The 23,906-nt window shown below is 34.1% G+C and overlaps 1 protein-coding gene across 1 annotated transcript; it reads right to left on the bottom strand.

The window, feature by feature from the left end:
* LOC115877401 (dual specificity mitogen-activated protein kinase kinase 7-like) lies at window positions 1-23,622 on the bottom strand. Its single transcript, XM_030893554.1, has 10 exons — window positions 23,380-23,622; window positions 22,997-23,256; window positions 22,198-22,422; window positions 21,799-21,978; window positions 16,907-17,127; window positions 14,912-15,055; window positions 6,661-7,036; window positions 5,760-5,955; window positions 3,815-4,007; window positions 1-3,558 (listed from the first exon to the last, which is right to left on the bottom strand). Exons 1-10 carry the CDS (start codon window positions 23,507-23,509, stop codon window positions 3,411-3,413), a joined length of 2,073 nt encoding a protein of 690 aa, XP_030749414.1. The 5' UTR covers window positions 23,510-23,622; the 3' UTR covers window positions 1-3,410.
* Window positions 23,623-23,906: the final 284 nt, after the last annotated feature.

Genomic DNA, 23,906 nt, shown 5'->3' on the forward strand with positions numbered 1-23,906 from the left:
TGATAAAAATAGAGAGGCGTGGTCTCCTAAAAATAGTGGGTGTTTGATGAATACGGGTGCTATACTTGTATTCGGGACGTCATTTTACATAAGCAGGAATAGTGCCAGAGCTTGAGAAAAAAATATTTTTTTGCGGACCGGTGAAATTAGGACTCGACAAACGAAATGTTGACGTCGGAATTTTATAATCCGGACATTTTTTTCATGTACATAATTAATTAAAAAAATGTCCAGTTAATAATACAAGACTAGTATTTGACTATAGTTTTTTTCCTCTCTGCAGCCCACTATCTCAAGAAAAAATAACACAGAAAAGCTAAAAAATGCTTCTGCTATTGGCAGTGATCGACTATAAAAAAACAGACTAATGAAACAGTTGATTGAAAATTTGTATGCTTTTTTCTTCGTATTTTAACATGTTTAAGCGCCAAGCACTTTTTGCGTCTCTATTGCCAAAATTATTTCAAGTACACTGCATAGATAAATGAAACAAGTTTAGATTGGAAAGTTCCTATAAGGACAATGTTAATACTATTTGGCACTGTTTTTGCAGCGGACACGAGACAATGCTTTTGATAATTTCGGAACGGTTCGGCATTTTCCGTAATTATAAAGGAAAATATTTTTTATTCGAATTTATTATTACTTTCTTTTATTTTCATAAATTAAATACCAGTGTGTTACATATAATTATTTTTATTTTATATAAACCAAAGATATAAACACACGTATGAAATCCCTAAAATACATTAAAAAAACTGTAAAACAGCAGTGTGAAGTGTGAAGCGTTTAGATCATAGTTAAAACCTGATCCCTCAGGTTTAATAGTGCTAATTCAATGTTGGAAATACGTGGATCGCTTTTTGATGGAACCGATGTTTTATCCCACGGTGGTTATTACAGTTCACAAAACAGTTTTTAAGTTTCTTAATGCCACTTTTCCTCAATTATCAAGATCCAAGATCATAATAACTTAAAAAGAACACTTTATATACTTTTCGGTATTTTTTTCACCAAAAACGGTTTAAATTTTTGAGTTTTTTTAGGAATTTTTCAATTTTTGAAGATACTGAGTTTGACAAGAGAAAATTCTTTTTCTCCTTGTTTGCGGTTGTTCTTAGCAACTGCTATAACAATGTCCCACAACGTATGTCATTCAAAACAATTGTAAGTTTTTGTGAGAAGCCGAACATTCCAATCTATATTTATTTCTTTTATCTATGGTACACTGGCAATATTTTGAGGTTATACAAATGTATGATCTTGTATTCTTTAGTCAACTGATATGATCGAAAAAACAGGCGTTCCAGTGATCTTTGAAATAAGAATGAAAATCGTGGCCAGACAAATTTTTATCTTTGATTCCCCTCCCCCCACTGCGACGCCCTTTTTTTCCGATCGTATATAGTATACATTTCCTGAAATACTAATGGCAATCAACGTATACTGCAGGTCTATATTTTCTTTTACTAGATATTTGTACAGATTAACTAAAGAAGGTCTAGGCACGATTATAATTGCAACATTCAATTTTGTTTCTGTTTGTTAAATTTCCCACTTATTTTTTCTAAGTAAACTTTTTTAATAAACAATGCAAAAAGACATTTTTCTAAAGCAGATTATACTCGTATGTACAGGGCGTTCACTATATTTTAGCTGTTGAAAGCACCGATTTTTGAATATCTGCTTTTATTAAAAATTTTGACCGAAAGTTTAAAAAATCTCAACTACCGTTTTTTATTTTTAAATCTATATCACAGCCGTTTTGTTTTTAATCTTGAATCGGTCAATATTTTATTTATTTGTCAGATTTGTCGGGTTTATAGTAGGTCTGTTGTACAAGGTGTAAACACATGAAGAAATTGAAAAAAAAAACAAACTGATTTCTGTGTTTCCATTCCATAGCTTTTTTATTTTGAAGATTTTCTTCCGATAGCGAAGAAAAAAAAAACAGAATTCTTTTCAAGATTTGACTAAATTAGTACTTAAAGTGTACAAAAAGAACACTAGTAAAATGTAGTTCAAAAAACTTACAATATTACAATACTACATTTTTCTTTATATACAAATACCTTCAAAAATGAAAATAATGATGAACAAATTTTAAAGAAAACTTAGTTTCTGTTTACTTGTAAAAAAATACTCTGTATTCTGTGCAATTAAACACAAATAAGTCCCTGAAGAAAGTACTTACGCCAGTCTCTCACGAACCTAACTACTATTAGTTAATTGAAAGTTATAAAGTTATATTAAAGGAAAAAATCTCCAGTTTAAACTAAAGTTTAGACTTTCGATTAATTTCAAGTTTTAATGGTTTTTGTGTCATGTCAATGTCATGAAATGACATTTGAAACCTAGATCACATATATACTGACGTGGATAAGTAAATAAGCTGTCGTAAATATATCAATGACGTACTATTATCGTATTTCTTTATTGCACGCACGGTACTGTTACTCTATTTATCCTTGGTTAGGAACTATCGCCCCCGTGCCAAATTCAAACATGAATTTTAAAAATTGATGTGCAATTATAAATAAAGAGATAAAATTAACTAACTGAACATACTTGCACCATTTACAATATAAAAGTGTGATAAAAGTCAAAATAAAAAAAAACAACTGTCATAGGCAATGAAAATAAGGTTGAGTTTTATGATTTTTATGACAGGTCCCAGGGTTGTCCTTAACGACATTTAATTTGAACTTTTTAAACCTTACAAAATTGTACTTTTTGTATAAGATATTAAAAACGAGAATTTATTCTTTAATTATTGACTGAGACTAATACAGTAATATATTTTAGTATCAATTATTAAGTATTTCAATTCAAACGAAAAATAATATAAAATTGGTAGCGTTTCCAAATGAACTGTCCAAAATGAATACAATATTGTGCACTACTCAACACTTGTCATAATATTGGAAATATGTTCAATGCGCAAAGCAAGGTTCTCGGAAAGGACAAATCTATTAAACGCTTCATAAATGCAATAGAGAAGATACGAAAATAGCATGTCGTCATGATTTCTAATGGTATTTATGGCATAACCATTTAATCTGAAGGTAGATTTCATGTGCTTGAGAAAATGCAAAGCTTTAAATGCCGACCTGGTGTGATCTAGGACGATCCCTGAACATTCTTTACACACCAGACATACATAAACAAATATCTCTAAAAATCACAACCCTGCCAAAAATAAATCCTCGAGCATTTTACAACCCTTCTACACCGACCTGCTATAACCCCAAAACTATGTAGTTTCCTCAAAAGTTTACCCTGAAAAAGCCGACCTTCTCTCTATCCTACCTACTGCCGTCGACCTCTGAACGGTTGCTGCTACTGCTCATGCTGCCGCTGACTAGACTGGTGAACGCCGCCGCGAAGAACGCGTGGCCGCGCACGCGCCGTTACGACGACACGTCGTTCTGGAAGACGCGCCGCTGCGGCTCGGGCGTGTAGTGGAAACGCGCCCTCAGGTGTTGTGGTGAGCCTGGCACCGAGGAGCTCTCCGACAGGCGTCGAGGGGGAGGCACGGGAGGCGTCGGTTGTACATACCTGCAACAATCACAGTAAATGTCGATTCACACGTGTCATTAGTGATGAGCAAATGCAATGTAGCATTTTTATTTTCCAAATGCTACTTTGTTTTATTATAAAGTTACGTCGGTATTTTTTACATTTATAGGTACAACACTTAAATTTCGGAACGCTCTCCATCAAAAATATTTAATTGGATAAAGTGTATAAATCTGGAGAGACCATGCGCCTAACAAATCACTATTTAAATATAAACTAATTTTATGTCACCTACCTGCGAGATAGACTAGGCGAGTTGGGCGCGTGCGCGTCTAAGAAGGCCCTCCTTAACGCCAGAGGGCTCTGTTCGGCGCTGGGACCCCGGCTTAAGCGAGGGGGCGGTTCGGGGCTCTGGTGCCTGGAGGACCGGCCGCTGCCCCTGTCGCCACCTAGCTGCAGTTTGATGTACGAGGCGAATCGCTTTTTACCTAGAGATATATGACGATTTTGGAATGTAGAGAAATCGATAAAAGTTGGCGTATTACTCGAAACTATTACCAAATTAAATTTCGAATAAATAAAAATTCGTTTGAAACTTAGTGCGCATTTTTTTTGCAGTGGCGAAATACCCATAGAGGATTTTTTGGAGAGGTTTTTTCTTTTTCTTATAACTGTTATATCCTGTCGCATCAAGTAAAGAAATTGATAAAAACGACTTTATGTTGGTAGTCATGGCAAATATTGCCAGTTGTCATGATATTTTTCGATTTAGTTATTTTTTTCTAATCTGACATTTATCATGTTTAATTTTAATAATGACTAATGAATAATAATTGACTAATGTTGATCAATAAGAACTTTACATTTTTCAGGTTTCATTTGGAAAACTTACAAATAACTTTATTTCATTAGAATTTGTTTACATAAAAATCATAGACAAAGTAATCAGGTAGATATAAAAAATATTTGTTTATGTATTATGTCTAAAATTGAAGTGAAAAATCGGTGGCAAAATTGCAAATTTTAATTGACACTTGTCGAAAGTCAAAATAAAAAACGTAGCTATAGGAACATCGCAACGTGCATTCGTCAAATATTTTGATGAGGAGCATACCAACTTTTATTGATTTTCCTTATATTGTATGTATATTTATGGATATGCACATGTATGGTAATCGCAAAACATTTTCCGATGCACGTCATCAATCATATCGAAATTGGCATTAAAGACTATAAACCTGACTAAATGAAATTTTGGCCAAAATGTTAAAATTTGTTGTATAATTTAAGATACCGAGCAGCTCTTAATTTTACTTTATAGAGCAAATGATTGTAACAAATATTTTATTTAGATTAAAGCTGCAAAAACTAGTTTAAACCGAATTTTATTATCGCTATGTTGGTCACATTGCGCCGTGTTCAGCAACGTTGTCGTTTATTATTTAACAATTATCATGTCAGTCATTATTTTGTATAATATCGCGTTGTTGATGAATCTTTGTGAGTAATTCTCGCTTTTTGCCTATTTTCATAGACTTTTTTTAAAAATTGTACTTGTAAGCACAAACAGTTCTTTTAAGAACTAAATTCTCGAGTTTTTGTATTGCATTTCTTGAAATTGTGTGTTGAAAATATGCCGAAGCATTTAAACAGTCGAAGCAAAGAGCCTGTAGCTTCCCTGATAAACTATTTTGAACGAGAATGTGACAATAAAGGTGCTTTATTACCCTTAATTACAGCTAGAGAAGTAAGTTTGATTGGTAAGCATATTATACCACTTTCAAAGTTATTTCTACATTAGTTTTTAGTAAATTCTGTGATTAGTTTGTGCATTAATGACAACCTCTTACTTATTACTTACCACTTGTGGTGTTGTAAGTTGTACATCAATAAATAAATAAATCAATGACCCATAATAACGCTTAGAATAATCTTCATAATGGACTAGTTTTTACCAATATGTAATAAATAATGTAATATATAAAATACCTATATAATAATATGTAAAATAAGCTATAAAACAAATAAATCAATTAATTGCTAAAATATTAATTATTAAATTAAAAATAAAATCTTTAAAAATTATATAATAAATATATTGTTTCCCAAAATTTTAGATTAAGATTCATCACAAATCTATCACAATCTGGCAGCGCTGTCGCCATCGCTTGTCACTCAAGTTTGATCACGTGCATCGGAAATTGTTTTCCGATTACCGTAGATATTTTCTATATACATACATGGATCCGTTTTGGCGCTTTCCTCTGCCTCCTTGAGGACTTGCTGTTGCTTCTGCTGGTGGTAGAAACGTTGTAAGATAATGGGGCTTGTGTTGCCCTTGACGTAATGCGATTCGTCCGTCTCAAACTGGTTCCTTAACGGCAGAGGAGACCCAGGGGGTAGTTTCCACCTGGGTTCGCTCGAACTTCGCATTTCCTAGAACAGTTAAACCAATTTTTATGACTGGTTCATGCTTCCTATCTTAACCCTAACACTAACAATCCTAATCCCAAGAATATCAACATTAACTAAGGCTAGCCGTGCATGTTTCCGACACATCGATCTTAACTTTAACCTTAGTTCTAACGGGTAATGAGAAATGTGGGATATTTTATATACGAGTACTTGGGGCTAATGCTAATACAAAATTAATTTGCGCATGCTCAAAATTAGAGTATTTTGGGGCTAATGCTAATACAAAATTAATTTGCGCATGCTCAAAATTAGAGTATTTAAGAATTGAAAAGTCGGCTCGAACAACGTTGTAACTTACATTTTTTGAAATTTTCAGAAAGGACAAAAATCGATATATCTATTATTTTTTTCCTTTAAAATGAAAGAACGTTGTAATGTGAACGTCATGTTATTACCAATAACTTCCCGCCATCTACCCATAGCTAGGCTGCATAGCATTTTACACAAGAAATATTTGGAACCACGTTGTAACTGCATTGTTGTTTGTCAAACAGAACTCTCAAGGCCCCCACCCTAGAGCCCTTTGTCCGTCCACCTTGCATGAGTACATAAATAGCATTATACTCCTTCCTTAATCTTTTTATATATCTGTCGTGTACATCAAAATGGAGACCACGGAAATAACGTGACCAACATGGTATGTATAAATCAACGCGAAATACTTACAGGCAAAGACGAAGGTCCCGAACTGCCACCTCTGGCGAACTTCCTCTGCGGCATGGGCGACCTGAAACCCACCTCGTCTCGCTGTTGCAGCGTTGCCAGATGGTTCTGGTAGGCTTGCAGCGGGGAGAACCCGCGACTGACGGCTACAGGGGCGACCGCTCCACCCCTTTCCCTGAATGCTTCCAGGCGGGAATTATGGCCGAACGGCTGCAGCACCGGTTGAGGCTGCTGCTGCTGCTGCGGGAGTCGCTTGGCAACGTCGCATTGGGGCTTCGGAGCGAATGAACTACCGTTGAGTGTCGACGGCGGGAGTGACACGGTAGGGTGTTGCGTCGTCGTGTTGAAAAAATGGCGGACGGGGTCAGGCGGTACGTGTCTATGTAATAGGAAACTAACTTTAGTTAGAAAAAAATATGTTTACCTAAATTTCTTATAAATATGGGGGGTTGAGAATCAAAACTTGTTAGCCATTTTTGGAAATCTTGAGTAAAAATATCAATATCTAGTATTGGCCGCCCTGCACAATATTCAGTATAATTTTTGTAGCAAAACTCATTCTAGCCTTACAATCTACATGTTAAAATCGTGCTTTGTTCAAAACTAATCTTATTCACGCGTATATTGGTAACAAAACTTGTCATATCATAATTACTAAAAATGGAGAAGACGTGTTTTGATACTTATCCCCTCATATATTGTCGTATTTTTATTTTTATGATTCTTTATATGTTGGTCCCTATTTGTTTTAAGATCATATATTGCCTAGTTACGACCTTCAATGATTATCCTACAGGGTGGTTCGAATTGAAATCGGGAAACCTAGGCAATATATTATGCACATAAAAATAAGTAAAAAAGTTCGTTTAAATTTATGTCCTAAAATGTTTCGTTTTGGATATACAAAGTGTAGAAGTTTAATTTTTATTTTTTCCCAAAGAATTTCTGAGTTAACATGGATAGTTGGATGAAATCGGTGCCTGGATATTTTTGACATTAGAAATTCGATTTCTATGTCAATATGACTCCTAATAGTAGGGCGCGCCACCTACATGTTTTTTCGGCTATTTTAAAAAAAGTAAACATGTTGACTAGATAGTTATTGAATAAAAGTTTCAAGGTTTAACAGAAAATGTTTTATCATATTTTTTTCTAGAAAATGTTATGATTAATTTAAAAAAATAAAAAGTTCCCAAATTTATAATTTCAGTCAAGTAACTACCTAGTCAACATGTTTATGATGACATGAATTGGTTATTTCGATTCCAAATATCTTGACTGGCCTTAGCGATTTTTATATACCAAGAGACCTTTTTTACGTAAAAAACGGTAGAAAAGTATATTTTTCAGTAGGGGAAAAAAAAAAAAAAAAAAAAAGAAACGAAAAGTTATTACTTTTCAAAACAACTAAAAAATATGTAGTAGGCGCCCCCTACAAGTAGGAGTAATACTGATCGAAATCGAATTCCTAGTCAAAAAATACTCAAGCACTAATTTTCATCCAAATATCGACGTTAGTTCAGAATTTATTTCGAAAAAAAAACTAAATAAAAATGAAATTTCTACACTATTTATCTCCGAAACGAAGCATTTTAGGATATCAAATTTCATGAACTTTTTACATGTTGCCAAAGTTTCCCTATTACAATTCAGACCACCCTGTATAAAAGTAAAATACCACATTGCACATTCTTATGGAAATGAAAAAAAAATTAACAAAAAATAAAATTTTCTCCAAAAATTTCAATCGAAATTTGATTAAAATTGAATACTGAATCTAATTTTATGTTAATTGTAATAAATGTACTAAGGATAGACACGTCTAGTTACAACATATGCCTATAAAGACATTATTTGTATGAAGATTTTAATTAGAAAAAATAAACTCCTTCAAAAAAAACCTAAACAATAAAATGTACAGGGTGGGTCAAATTCAACGCTTTTAAATGGAAACATCCTTTTCTATAGGAGATAGACGAAAACTAATATCGGTGTTTGGAGCTCAATCTTCATCAAAAATACGATGGTGAAAACCGAACATCAATATCTGTTACCGTTTCGGAGTTACGGGGTGTTTTTCAAAAATGTGCATTTTTAACAAATCGCTGTAACTTGTTTGCTATGGAAAATTTTGTATTTCTACGAAAACATTTCCAAAGCATCTTTTTGAGTAGAATTTAATGGTTTAAGTATAATTTTTTTAAAATTAATAATTTAAGAGTTATCAACAGAAAAATTGATTTTTATTTGGGACACCCTCTATATTTTTAATTAACTGAAAAGAATTTAAAATTACCTTTCCAAAAATATAGCACAGTTGATATTTGTTAAAATGCATATTTTTGAAAAACACCCCGTAACTCCGAAACGGTAATAGATATTGATATGCGGTTTTCACCATCATGTTTTTGACAAAAATTGAGCTCCAGACACCGGCATTAGTTTTTGTCTATCTCCTATAGAAAAGGGTGTTTCCATTTAAAAGCGTCGAATTTGACCCACCCTGTACCTACATATGAATGTCTTACAAATAAACATGTGTATAAACATCTAAAATTATTTTTTGAATACTACACAAACACAAACAGTAAATAATTTGTAATGCATTTCTTAGTCACTAGCAATTAATTGATTAATACGTTAGACAAAGGTTAATATACACATCTATACTCGAATTTTATTTATTACAATTTAAAATACTCTCTAAACGAACAAAAAATAAATAAAAATCAAGCAAGTTATACAAGTCTCGTGCTCCCAGAATTGATGTAAAAAGAAACTCCAACTTTAAAAAATCAGCAAAATAACTGATTTTCTCGTTCCTCAGTATTTTTTTAATTTTTAATGATTAATTTTAAGCCAGTAAGCGAGGGTTTTAGGGTCCGAATTTTGAACACCTGCATCGATTGACGTGAATTTTTAACAGTGAATAGAGATATATGTAAGAAATAAAAGTTATATAGTAGCGATGTGTGCTTTTACCCTGAGGGTGAATGCCAACCCTTCTCTGGGGTGAAAAATAAGTCACCCATTTTCATTGCAAGAATCAATACAGGCATGAATTCTAAGCAAAAAATGTTCGAAAGACAAAAATCACCTTTACAGAGTAATAACTCGGCTATTATTACACCTACAGTAATCAACAAAAATGAATCGATTCATTATTCCAAAAGCTTAATTTTTTCTTTATATGAGTTTTGCGATAAAACGCAAGGTTTTCGAGTAATTTATAAAAAATGACAGAAAATATGTAGTTTTTAGATGAAAAACCGACATTTTCAATCCAAAATAACTCGGAAAATACACACACCGGAAAAGTCTAGGGATATTACAATTTTATCCAGCCATCGTCAGTAATTTTATTATTTGCATTTCTGATATAATAAAATTAAAATAAACAAATAGTTTACAGGACGTATTGGAAATAAAAATGCGAAATTTACCGAATTTTTCAAATTTACCTTTATTGAACTCAAAAAAATACACACATTTTTTTTTATTCTAAACTGTGAATTAAAAAAAAAGATAAAACCATTTTTACTTAATAAAGGGCATGGCCTCCTCTACTGTTTATTACAGCCCTACATTGTCTCTCCATGCTCCTGATCAGGTTGTCGATCTCTTCTTGAGGTACAGCCTGTCACGCTGCATTCACGGCCCGAACCAGATCCCTACGAGTTTCACGAGGCATACCCATTCTCAAAATTCTTCTTTGAACCGCGTCCCATACGTGCTCGATGGGGTTAAGGTCAGGAGATTGTGCCGGCCAGGGTAAGATGTTTAATTGATGAGCATTGATAAACTCACTTACCACTCTGGTTGTATGAGGCCGTGCATTGTCATGCATGAGAATGAAGTTTCTCCCAAAATCATTGGCATATGGTAACACGACAGGTTCAAGAATTAAATCACGATATGTGATTCCTGTTAGAAACCTTTCAAGAAAAACGAGATCGGTTTTCGGCCTAACTGGACTCCTCCCCAGACCATAACTGTTCCACCTTGATAAGGGTGCACTTCCTGAACATGATCCAACCGAATAAGATTTCCCGGTTCTCTCCATACCCTAAGCCTTCTCGAATCCGGATGAATTCCAAAGCGTGACTCATCTGTGAAGAGAACATTGGCCCATTGTTCATTCGACCACTGAACATGATCTTGAGCCCACAAATATCGTACCTCTAGATTTCCTCTCGTTAAGGGTTGAGCTCTCCAGGAGCGTCTGCTTCTTAAGTTGACCTCTCTTAATCTATTGCGAACAGTGTAAAGACTAACGGTTACATTATGTGTTTCCTGGAGAATTAAACTAAGCTCTGGTGCTGTAAGAGCCGGTCGGCGTCGAGCATTTAATTGTAAAAAATGATCTTGCTGAGGGATAGTAATTCGATGTCGCCCTGTGTGCCTTTCAGCAACATCACCACTTTCATGGTAGCGTGCACTTAATCGCGATATTACACTTTGCGTTGTATTTAATGCTCTAGTTACGTCGATCTGGCGCATTCCAGCTTCGAGCATACACATGGCCCTTAGCATTTCGTCTCTGTTAAGATGTCTACGCTCCATAATGTCGTTTAATACTAAACAGAGTTATTTGAATGAATTCTGGCCAGTTTTCATAAAAACATAGCCAGTACAGGTTAAATTCGAACAAATGATGCTAGGTGCTTTTTATACATTTGACAAAAAATGCACAAACACTTCTGCGAATATCCCAAATTTAGAAATAACTAGTGTGACAACATCGTTTCAATCGAAGTAGAAAGAATCGGCCTACATATATGTGGTTGTTTATTCAAAACATTTATTTTTAACTTTAATAAAATTATATCCCTAGATTTTTCCGGTGTGTGTATTAATTTTCTGAAAAAATGTTATAGAACATTTTTTGCTTAGAATTCATCCCTTTATTGATTTTTTCAATCAGAATAAGTGATTTATTTTTCACCCCCGAGAAGGGGGTGTCCCCCCCAGGGTGAAAGCACACGTCGCTACTATCTAACTTTTGTTTCTTGTATACATCTCGATTCACTGTTAGAGATAAAGAATTCGGAGGTAATACCCCATTTTTATCCTCGCTTACTGGCCTATTTGCTTCTTAAATAATTTAAAGAAACAAATAGGTTTAAACCAGACAATGAGCTTGTATTGAAGTTTTGGCAGCCGAGTTTCCCTTTAACTAAAAATAAACCACAAAAAATGCATACAAACCTACTTGTAAAAAAAGGGGGAGTGGGGTGGGATGAGCACAACAAAATGCAACCTAATGCATCGCGGGCACTGCATTCTCTCTGACCGACGGATCGTCATCATCGAAATCATCATCCTCATTCCTAAATAATCAAAATGCTACTTGTACAGTAAACGAACCGTTTGTTTGGATTTATTTTTTGATATAAAATGGAGACCATTTCAATACGGGAATATATATTTTTTTCGAATAATACACATGAATTTTACTGTTTTTATTAGATATTTATAGTACCCATTCTATGTATATAATTATTGATAATTATATAATTAAGATATAATGGAATGATCCTATTAGAGTGAACTAATTTTTGTTTCAAAACATAGTGGTAAAATAGGTATATTGTTATACAATAAGGTCCAGTTTTTGAAGCAGGACTTCATAGAAATATCCAAATATATTCTAAGACTATATTGCTAGTAAGGAACAGAAATTGAAGCCAAATTTTTGAGATGGAGCTATACAAAATCCACATTAGTCGGTCCTTTTCGTTCAACAGCTTTGAACTACGCAAACGTAAAAAGTGCTTCGCGATTAGTTGATTTATTTTCATACTAACCAATACAAGTAGTTTTCAGAGTTTCTATCTACTACGTAAATCAAGTTAGCGTCTTACTGTTCGCGCCTTTATTTATAGATTTAAATTTAGTCTCTGAAATATTTAAACAAAAACAATAAACGGATAGATATATCTATATTTCAAGAATATCTAAAATAACAGGTTGTGAAATATATATATATATATATATATACAGGGTGTTTCAAAACAAATCACGAAAAACTTCAGGGGTGATTCCTTGTTCAAAATAAAGGGTAGTTTGCTTCATAAACGTTGGGTCAAAAGTCAACCATTAGGGAGATATCGCGGTACAAAGGCGGAAAAATAATGATTTTATTTTTTATCTTGAAAACGAAAAGAGATAGACTAATAAAATTTTATGGAAGCATTACTGTTATGAAAACACACTTAATTCTTAAACTTCTGGTAATTTTTTCACTTTCTTAAAATGAGTGGAAGGGGTTGAAATAAACTACCCCTATCATTCTTGTTAACGATAATTTATTGAAAAATATTATCAAACACATGCAAAAAAATTAATTTGGATAGTTTAGTTTGTTTAGAAACTTTTTTATCTCTCGTGTTTTTTTGATAAAACTCACCGATTTGAAATTAAAAAATAAAATGTAAAGCATTACATGCCAGGACAAAAAACATTTTCTGATAAAGAATCTAGTGGGCTGCTGTAATTTTTTTAGGAAAAAATCTAGTCGGCCGCTGTTACTTTTTAGGATGTTCCTGATATTATTTTATTCGACATTACTCTACTGCAATACGTTATTATCTAGATGATTATTATTATCGTTATTATCACTAGATCTTTGTACCGCGATATCTCCCTAATGGATGACTTTTGACCCAACGTTTATAAAGCAAACTACCCTTTATTTTGAACAAGGAATCACCCACTAAAGTTTTTCGCATTTGTTTTGAAACACCCTGTATATATCATATATTAAGAGTTTAAAAGAGTGCGCGGTCAGGTGCAGCAAGTGACCAAGGCCGGTGACAGCGCAGCGTTCAGCGATGAAGTAGACGAATCAGATCGTTTCATTTGGGGCGTGCGCATAAAAATCGTGTTGAACCAAAAGTATAGACTTTCGCAAGATTGATATTCCTATTTTTCTTTGGCTTCACTTTCCACTCATTGTATAAATACGGCACTAGCAATATCTACATACAGGTTGTTAACTGGACAGTTACTTATAGGGGAGCAGAATGGGCAACACTGCCTGTTGAGAACGCATGCACTTATAGGGTTTTCTGCCGACTCGTCTCGTCGCGTCGTCTATCGACGAGCGGACCGAGGTAGCCATATTTCAGCCATAAAGTTCTTGCCGCGAGTAATAAACAAATTAACAACCTGTATATAAAATGCTCATGTTTCTACTCAAGTAACGACTTGCTCTAGAAAGTTGCTTTTTTTACTAAAAGATAGCTAATTGGCTCTTCTAAAAGCTGTTGTCGCCAGATTTTTGTTTTTCGTTTAACATAGGTCTGATTGTGCTTTGTTTCATAGCTGCAGGTGGTTAGAGTCTTTTTTCGCCTTTCTCTGCCCTGGTGAATTTCTCCACTATTCTAGAGATTTGTTGGACACCCATTGTTTAGTAGCCATTCTCGTGACTGCTTTTGCAACGCCGCGGAAAGGTTCTGGGACTATGAAATGCATTGCTAAGCCATATTTGGCAATTTCATTTGCTTTTAGGTAACCTTGCGACCCTCGTGCCGTGGTACCCAGGCTAACGTAACATTGCTACACTCACCCAAAGTATTCAGAGCACACACACAATCCCACACTAGTCTAGAATTGACCTCCGTGGATCTGAGTGCCTTTAGCGCTGCTTGGCTGTTTGTGACGATGGCCACCAAACTATGTGAGTTCTTTGCTCCCTTATTTATAAATTTTGAAGGTAAAAGTTACTATAATTGCGACATATTTTAATGCTAAAAAGTGTTGGCAGATTCGCGTGCATGAGTTACCATTGGAATATTTTTCTAAAGAAAAAATGTGTGCGCCACTGACTTTTTTCTCCTGATAGTACAGTTATATAGGCCATTTAATGGCGATAAAAAGTCGTCTTTTGATATTTTGTCGATTTCGGTAGGTATAACCGTAGATATAAGGTAGCACTCAACATCAGTGTTTATCATTAATATCCTGCTCAAAAAAACTGAACCACAATGTATATATACTACTGTCCTTGCTTATTTATTAATTTTAAACATTTGTTTATGATTAAAAACAGGTTAAACCTATAAAAAAGAGAGAAAAAACGCTCATTGACTGTACCGACACAAAAAAAACTACATAGAAAAGAACTGGAAAGCTAGTAACTGTTGATTAACAAAACGAAAACGGATTAAAATAAAATTCAACAGGAGAGGGAGTTAGAGTGAATTAAAATCAGTGTGAGATTTAAAAGAAACGCTGTCATGCAACGACGTACCTTATCGCAGCCCTATCACCGACGCTTTCCAATGCCCTTACGTACCAGTCTCCGACATTCACTTCCGTTTCCTGATATTTCTTAATGAAAATATGGTTTTTCAACTTAGTATACTTAGGCCTTTGCTTCTTATCTTTTGTTAAACTAAAAACGAAAAAAAAATTCGAAAGGGGTTTTTTTCAAATTAAATTCAATTAAAACCCCCCATACACATTGGTTATTTTGCCCGGTTAGGTTAAGGTGTCTCCTTTTCGTGTGTTTTACAGGGTTTCTCGTTTATGAGTACAAAGATGACGGATTTCACATCACTGTGCTACTTTTTTTGTAAAACTAAAGATGCTACACACAGATTTGTTCTAGCCCTTTTAGTTCCTGAATTACAGGGTGAAATTTAAACTGTTGCATTTTTCGAGTACCCTTTTATCTGGGTTATCTTATAACTTGTTTAAAAGGTAAAAACTGAATCCCAAAGAGTTTTTCAAGTAGAATTCAGTGGCGTAACTAGTTTTTCGCTGCGAGCTGCCATTTTTGCGAAATATGACTCAAATTTATGACTTTTTAATGGCACCCTGTATTTTATTTATTTGCCATCTTACGACCTCTCTAAAAATGTAATGTAGTATATTCTTATTTTCATAAATAACGTAAAAAATGCTTTATTTAACTTTTTAACATAAATCAACCCATTTTAAAATAGTATTATTATTTTATTTAATTTAATTTACCCAGATAATTTTGCTTTCCATCGTGTTATCTTTATAAACTGCGCTAAAAATGACTTGTGCAGCTGTCAGAAACACGACGCGAATCAGAGTTATTGATATTTCTAATGCCACTTGTGTAATGATTTCACATATAGAAATTTAGGGCGGAATAGCCAATAACGCTTCGTCCTACGTGGGAGACAAAAGCGCGCGATTCGGGCGGTGCGAGCGATGCGTATTTATCAAACGTTTTCTTACGAAGCTGTCCTAGGTAGGAGATTCGCGCGACTGAAGCGGCATCGTAGGCAATTGAAATATGTCGCGCGAGTCAAGCTCATCGCCCGCTGTTGTCGAACGCGTCGGCGTCGCGTCGCTCGCTCGCTTTTGTCGCCCATGTAGGACGAAGCGTAACCAAAATTTGACATAAACAATAAAATATTCGATTGTTTTGATTACCTAATTTAAACCGGCCGCCCATGTTAAGGAGTTAAGTAATGCCTTTTTTACATTGTTTATGAAAATAAGTATACAGTATATCTAGTATTTTTAGAACGCTCATAACAAGGCAAAAATTTTAAAAAAATATACAGGGTGTCCTACTTAAAAAACATAAGTTACAGTCATATTTCGAAAACGACAGCTCCTAGCAAAAAAAAAGTTACGCCACTGGAACTACATGAAAAACTCTACGGGACTCATAACCAAGATACAAAGGGGGTCGAAAAATATGCACAATATTTTAAAATTCTTGGTGCCCGGTGGCGTAGAGGTACAGGGTCTCGTACCTACCAATCTCAAGATAGTGGGTTCGAATCCCACACCCGGCATTTCATAAGCCGACTATTTTTATTAAAATAAAAATAGTTTGGGTACCTAGGTCGACTCAGCCTTAAATGAGTACTTGGGATTCACAATCCTGAGGTAATAATAGGCGGTTGAAGCGTAGTACTAGCCACATTACCTTCCTTGTATACCGAACGGCTCTAGCATGGCAAGCTGCACCTTGCTACTCCCAAGGCGTTAAACGCTATAACGGGAGCTATTATTATTATTATTTTAAAATTCGTCATATATTTCAGGAACTAGGATGGCTAAGACCAATCTGTATGTAGCATCTTTAGTTTCAACAAAAAGTAGCACTGTGATGTAAAAACCTCATCTTTGTACCTCTACGCATAAACGAGAAACCATGAAAAATACACTGAAACGGGACATCCTGTACAGTCCTGTCCATTCGGTTGAAACTGGGAATCAAAAAAACGGAAGTGTATGTGTGGCCTTAAGTACCTACCAACAAGCTACAAAATTTCTAAATTCCGTCGAAAAATCCTTATCTTTAGGTAGAGAAGGCGGATCAGTCCCGATAACTTTGGTGAGCACTTCGAAGTCAGTCTTGCAATCTTGATAGGGGAAAACACCGGTGGCTAGTTCGACCAGCGTGATGCCCAACGACCATACATCGGCTCGGACATCATAATCGGGATTTTGGGGGTCCGGTTCTATCCTCTCGGGCTAAAATTCCACATACAAGGTGTGTCAATATCGGCTCTCACCATAGGGATCTCGGAAACGGTAAGAGATACAGGATGGCTTAAATTATTGTAAAGTTCCTGTTAGTGAGCCCAATGATAATCCGTGTAGTAATTAACCTTATCTTTGTCATTTCCGAAAATATGGCGGGAAGACTGAAATTTCCGGTTTTCGTTTTTTTATGAGTTTGACACAATGACGAAAGAATCCAAGGACAAATAACACCCAAAAGCAAATTGTGCCGATGTCACCAAACAGTGCCGTGGCCCATGGCACATATTTTTCTTAACCTAGCTGTTTGAAGCAATATTATTTATATTTTTTGATAATTGTTTTGACTACGCCTATGGTGTATCATACTAATTAATTACGAAAAAAACGTATTAAAATGTTAACAAAAGGTACAAAACTAGTATCGACATATAGCACATATCAAGTACATATAGATGTTAATTAAAATTGAAGAATAATTATCGAATTTAATGAGAAAACGCTAAAAAGTTGGAGTGGACTGTTTATTTACCTATGAAACGTAACTCCTGGCTCTTTCTTATCGCTGCTTTTACACTTGAAAGCTGAACAACTAATCACCATTGTAATAAAGTTTATACAAAGTTTACTACATACAAACTTTTAAAAATCGCTAAAATTGTTGCTGGCGACCAAATTATGACTCATTGTTTGCCATCAAAAGAATGGCCTCTAAGGTCACAAATTCTGCTGCAGTCCGTATATGGGCGTTACATGTCCTTATATTCTTTAGTCATTGGTTTGACAGTTAGAAAAAATCTACAATGACATTCTCAAAATAAATTTCTTAGCTTCATCATTTGATGATGTAAAAAATAACTTATGACCTTTCCTTTTTCTGGAACCATCATCAACATCATTTTTTTAAATACGGAAATGTTTTTTTTATTTTATTTTTTTGAAGCTTGATGACCTTCCAAATATAGTAATGTGGGGCACTTGCCCAAGAAAAATGTATAATGAAGAATATTCTCATAAGAGGCAATGTGTTGGAGAGAGATGGTTATACGGGTGATTATTGTGTTGGTGACTGTGTGTTAAACATCATTGGCATTTTGAAGGTCATAAACTCCTAAAAATGAAATAAAAAATCCAATTTTCTATTTAAAAAAAAGAAAGTGGATTATGGTACCAAAAAAACAAAACGTCTCAAGTGTTTTTTGGCGTCGCTAAAGGATAGAGCTAAACGTTTCTTTGACAGTGTAATTGTAGATTTTTTCTAACAAACTCGTAAAAAATAAAAACGAAAACCGAAAATTTCAGTTTTTGCGCCATATTTCCGGAAATGACAAAGATAAGGTTAATTACTATAGTCTGTCCAACGAGAAGATCATTGACAGTGATAGATGTGTCTGTCATTTTAATTTTAAAGTAGTTTATTTTATTTTACAAAGAAATAAGTTGGTACAACTGGAACGCATAGCAGGATATATTTAAAATTTGATTGATGAATGTTTTGAATTTGACAAGTGATTACTTCAAAATATTGTGAAAAAAACTGTATAAAACTGAAAAAATGTAATCGATTTATTTTATTTAATAAAACCGGTATGTGTTAATACAAAACAAACAAGAACAAGACACTACATACCAAAAAAATATATAAAAAAAATATTTTTTACTTTCAAGCTTTATGAAACTACCCGCATTTATGATTATATTTATCAATATAACTTATGTACAAATACAAATTTGTAATATTCCACAGGAATAAATAAAACAACATAGGTAAATAAAACAACTATATTTATTATTAATAAAACTATTTTATTAATAATAACACCTACCAGATTTTATACCTTAAAGGTTGATTAATTAACTTTAATCTTAATTTTTTTACCTTTTGACATTATTTTTCTGCAGTACTAAAATCCATTATTTACCTATCGTGTGATGTCGATATTTTACAGCTACTCCAGTTTTTAGTATGTGTTTAGTTTGATCCTTCTACCATATACGAGATGCACTTATCTACGACGAAATGGTATACAAACTTTATCGATGGCAACTTCATTGGTGTATAAGACTTTCTGCCTGGGCAGCGAGTATTAACCATAAACTGTGCTCTGGGTCTACAGTTAATTTTCACTCGATTTTTCCTCCACTTGACTTCAAAAGACACAAAACACACGTAATAATACGAATCAAAATGCATCATCTTCCAAAACGCAGGGTATTTAACAAAAGTTGACACAAAATTATAACCTATAATTTGGCAAGACTTTGAGAAGCGTCAAAAATGACAAAAATCTAAAGGCGAGTTCATACGCATCGGCGTTCGTTTGTCGTTCATCGTTCCGTCAAACCAATAAAATTGAAATACGATCTGTCATTTTTTAAATAAACCAATAAAACTGGTTAAAAACAACAAGACACGACGCATGACGGATTTATATTTAAACCCATCCATAGATAACTTAAAAATTATTAGAAACTATTTTAGGAAAAAAAATAGATTGGTATGGGACGTCATCTGCTTTTCTTCTGTCATCGTCTGTCGAAATCTTACCTGAGAAAAAAAACAGAGTATACACGGATTATCATTGCGCTCACTGACAGGCAACTTTACACCAATTTAAGCCACCCTGTATCCTGTATTACCGTTTTCGAGATCCCAATGGTGACAGCCGAATTTGAAATACCCTGTATATGGGTGTTCCAATATTCCATGGACATAGAACTACTACGTATTTTGGAATCAAAATAAGTTCATTGTGTGTGTGTGTGGACCCAATTTACATCACACTATCCTAGAAACGGCGTAACGGCGTAACGACCTTGAATAGATTTCCAGTAATTCTATTGGCTGAAATTTTTCACAAATGAATTTGACAGATAAAATTTCTGACAGATGAATTTTTCAGCCAATAGAATTTCTGGAAATATATTCAAGGTCGTTACACCGTTTCTAGGATAGTGTGGATGCACCCTAAAGGCTGGCAAAGGTTAGTCTTGGGTCGAGATTTCCGTATGTAAGAAGAGTACAATGCGTTTATAATGTACTGAACAAAGAGAGAACAGTAAACACGTTGCCAAACGTATAAAATAAACCGAGAAACTGTGCACATTGCTAGGAGACGTGAAAGGGGATATAGCAGATTTGTCGCAGTCGGCCAGTCGACCCAATCAGTACCTCTCTCAATACTTAAAGTTCTAGGGAAAGGTGTACATCATGCGTTCAGCTTCACGATTTAATTACGTCTCGTGATACTTTATTTGTTTATTTATTAACGAATCGTTGTAATTTTCCCTATAGCTTGAAAAATTTTTAAGTGCAAGTTAGAAACATTTGCATTTTTAGTAAAAATAAGTGGAATTGAGTTGGTGTTCGACAGTGGTCGCGCTATTAGGACTCTGAATTCAAAAATCGATATCTATTTGAAATAACTGATTGTAGTTTTTTCAAAAGCTTTCTTAACATTTCTGCTATATTTTCTTTGCAGGCAGTATGTGAAAATCTTTATAAATAAAAAAGTTACACGATTGCTGAAAATTTGCTATGCAGTAAAAGTAAATGGATCGGTTGTTTAAAAATTTTGAATGGAAAAAACAACCTTATCGAATTTTTCTTATTTAAACATATTGCAAAAGATCCAATCTTCAAAATAAAAAGTTTCAATATCTGAAATGGTTCTTAAGTTATAGCGTGTTAAAAAGTTGAGTTTTTAAATTCGCGATTACTGACGTTTTCTCGTTATAAAAAAATGGACACCCTAACGATATCCTTATAATTCCATTTCAGATGCTCAGAAACATATCTAATGATTTTATCTAGTTACCTTTTCGAAAAAAAAAGTCTTTTAAAACCTTTTACACAAAAAAAATTGCTTTACTCGATAGGGAAAGACGTACCGGCAACGCCGCAACAGCACACCGTCGCATTTCTTAATGAGATCCCTTACCCAACCGACTTAATATGATCCCTATACATTCACTTCCACCCAACAAAAAGGATCTTCTACCAACCCAAAAGGGACAGTTGCCAGCACGGTATACAAAAGTGCTTCGTTTGTCCGCTAGTGGGCATCAAACTTTAAAAAAATAAACATATTTTTTAAGATATTTTAAGAACCGTTATTTCGATTTGAATGAGATTTGGGGTGTCTATGTTTTCTGTATAGACTTCCACTAAAATTAAGAAAAAGAGCGGAAACGATGAAAAGTACCCCCACCCCTACATAAATTTTAGTAGAAATATTTTCCAACTTTACGGACGGCCCTTCTAGTATTTACTACATTTTTCGTCTTTTGTAAAAAAAACGTCATCGCACATATTTTTTGAGAATGTTTTGTTGCCAAATCTGACTTACAAAAAATATGTTTTGCCACATCAAGCTATGTATGCGCATAAAATCTAGTATGAGCAAATAATCTAGAAAATATGGAATTTTATGTTACTATCACAAATTATATTTGACAATAAGCTTCATAAATTTTAAATTAGTGAATGTTCGGGTTTATTTTTGATTAATGCCCTCTACCAGACAAACGAAGCACATTTGTATAGAGGTAAATTGTGTGCAATTAATTTATTTTGATTCAAAATATAAGTAGTTGTTCTATGTCCCCGGAATACTGGGACACCCTGTATAATGACTGTTTTTAAATAAATTTAATACATACTGCCATATAAGCTGCACAGCCTGCACTCCTTGACTTAGCCATGGAATCCACTAACCTACCGCTTATACCAAAATCACAGAGTTTTACGTTTCCCTTACTATCTAAAAGTATATTCGACGGCTTTACGTCTCTATGTATAACGTTATGATAATCTTTCAAATAGGCTAGAGCTTCTACAGTCTGAAATAAAACAATGTTTTATTAAAAGAAGTCTCATTGGGAGGCAGTGGTACATCTAGATACTGACTCTGAGAGGGGTAATGGTGAGATTTAAGCAAAATACTAGATTTAAATTAAATTTACGCTGAAAAGTATTGTGACTTTGGAAAAAAGTAAACGTAGATTGGCCTGAATTTTGTATTTTGATTGTTATTATCCCCCTTAGATTTAGGTACTTACTGCAACACTAACTTTCCCCAAGACCTCTTCAGGGACTGCTTGCTTAAGTCTTTTTAATAATTTATCGAAGCAAGTGTCCATCAATTCCATACAAATCCACACTTCAGATTCAGTGATAAAACAGCCTAAACATTTAACTATATATTTACAGTCGGATTTTAAAACTACTTCAATATCCATTATTATACGTTTTGCTTCGTCGCTGTTGCCTGACCTCCTCATTTGCTGTATTAAAACAGAATTTTATAATGTAACAACTACCGTATGATAGATTAAAAACGACGTCAGCGATGGCTATGAAATGAAGATCGCTGTCATTTTGTATGTACAATTTAATGGGGAATGTCATTGATGTTCATTTCCAAGCCAACTGGACTCCGTTTTTTTCGATCATACGGTACATACCATATGTTGCATTGCCCACCTGAGCATAGAAACATAGAACATAAGATACCATGTAAATTTTAAAAATGCTGATAAAAGCTTCCCATTTTATTTTAAACAGAAACTTATTTAAGACTTTTTAAAGAACTCCTTAAAATGAAGCAAATTTTGGGAATCAGAGAGGGGTGGATGAATTATTTCAATTAATTTATTACTTTTTTAGAAACTTTCAAAGCAATTTGTAGAAGATATTGAAAATGAACAAATTGCTTCATTTTAATAAGTTCTTTAAAAAGTTTGAAATAATTTTTTCTGTAAAATAAAATAGGGAACTTTTATTTATCATTTTTAAAATTTACATAGGATTTCTTATGTTCATGTCTGCGATGCAATACACTGTGTATAGTGTTATTACCTTCACTGCAATGACTTTACCACTGGGCTTGTGTTTCATTTTAACTACGTGACCGCAAGTGCCATTACCAAGTTCTTCAATATGTTCCATTTCTTTAATATCAGTATAGTACACTTTGTCATCTATTCGTAAATCACCACTGTTTTTCATAATTTCTTTTAATCTTCTCTCAACTTCCGTGTTATCGTTCGCTTTATGTGCAAATGCTAGGTGCCGCGGTCTTTGCATAGTGGGGCTGTTACTGTTGCTATTAAGTCCAACTAAAATAATACAAAAATAGAAATAAAATAAGTGTCAATATGTGGAAAAATTGAGAACAATATAAAGCCAGATCTGAGGACATAAAAATTCAAGCTTTTAAATAATTTAGAACGTATTCTTACTGGGTAAGGAAGGTCTAGCGGGAGGCAACCCTCCAAAGGGAGTATGGCCGCTCATATGAGGGCTTCTGGGAGATCTGTCCTGATTAAGTCTGTCCAAAAGATCGTCGATTTTTTGTTGGGCACTGGACATTTCCGATCCACCCACCGCCAATAGTGAATATTTTTATTTCGGGAACTTCTCAGTACAAAAAAAATAACTTTTTATCCGACATAACTAAAAGCCCGAAAAATAACAGTGACAGGAGACAGGAGGAGCAGAATTTTGACAGTGACGTTTTTGACAAATTCTTCTACTTAATAAAATTTAAGTCCTGTAACATAAGTCATATATACCACCGGACGTTGGAAAACGCGGGGCCATAGTATTTAAGAAGAAGAAGAATAAGTCATATATTTTCTCGAATTATATATGATCTATGTTTTAGTTATTAGATTTTCTGGAATTATTAATCTTAAATTTGTACTCTTTTGACATAATTTAGTTCTTTATATGGAGAGGCACTTATTAGCATTAATAATGTGATTAA

Source organism: Sitophilus oryzae, unplaced genomic scaffold (genome assembly GCF_002938485.1).
Source record: "Sitophilus oryzae breed Bouriz unplaced genomic scaffold, Soryzae_2.0 scaffold_1060_pilon_pilon, whole genome shotgun sequence".
Lineage (NCBI taxonomy): Eukaryota > Metazoa > Arthropoda > Insecta > Coleoptera > Curculionidae > Sitophilus > Sitophilus oryzae.

What these genes read in the sequence shown, in the direction of transcription:
- LOC115877401 (XM_030893554.1), bottom strand. Translation starts at nt 23,509, where the DNA reads ATGTCCAGTGCCCAACAAAAAATCGACGATCTTTTGGACAGACTTAAT. An exon ending in AGAAATTTTGTAGCTTGTTG is followed by an intron (nt 15,056 to 16,906) that starts GTAGGTACTTAA and finishes TTTCGTTTTTAG; the next exon opens with TTTAACAAAAGATAAGAAGC. An exon ending in AAGCGCCAAAACGGATCCAT is followed by an intron (nt 4,008 to 5,759) that starts GTATGTATATAG and finishes ATATATCTCTAG; the next exon opens with GTAAAAAGCGATTCGCCTCG.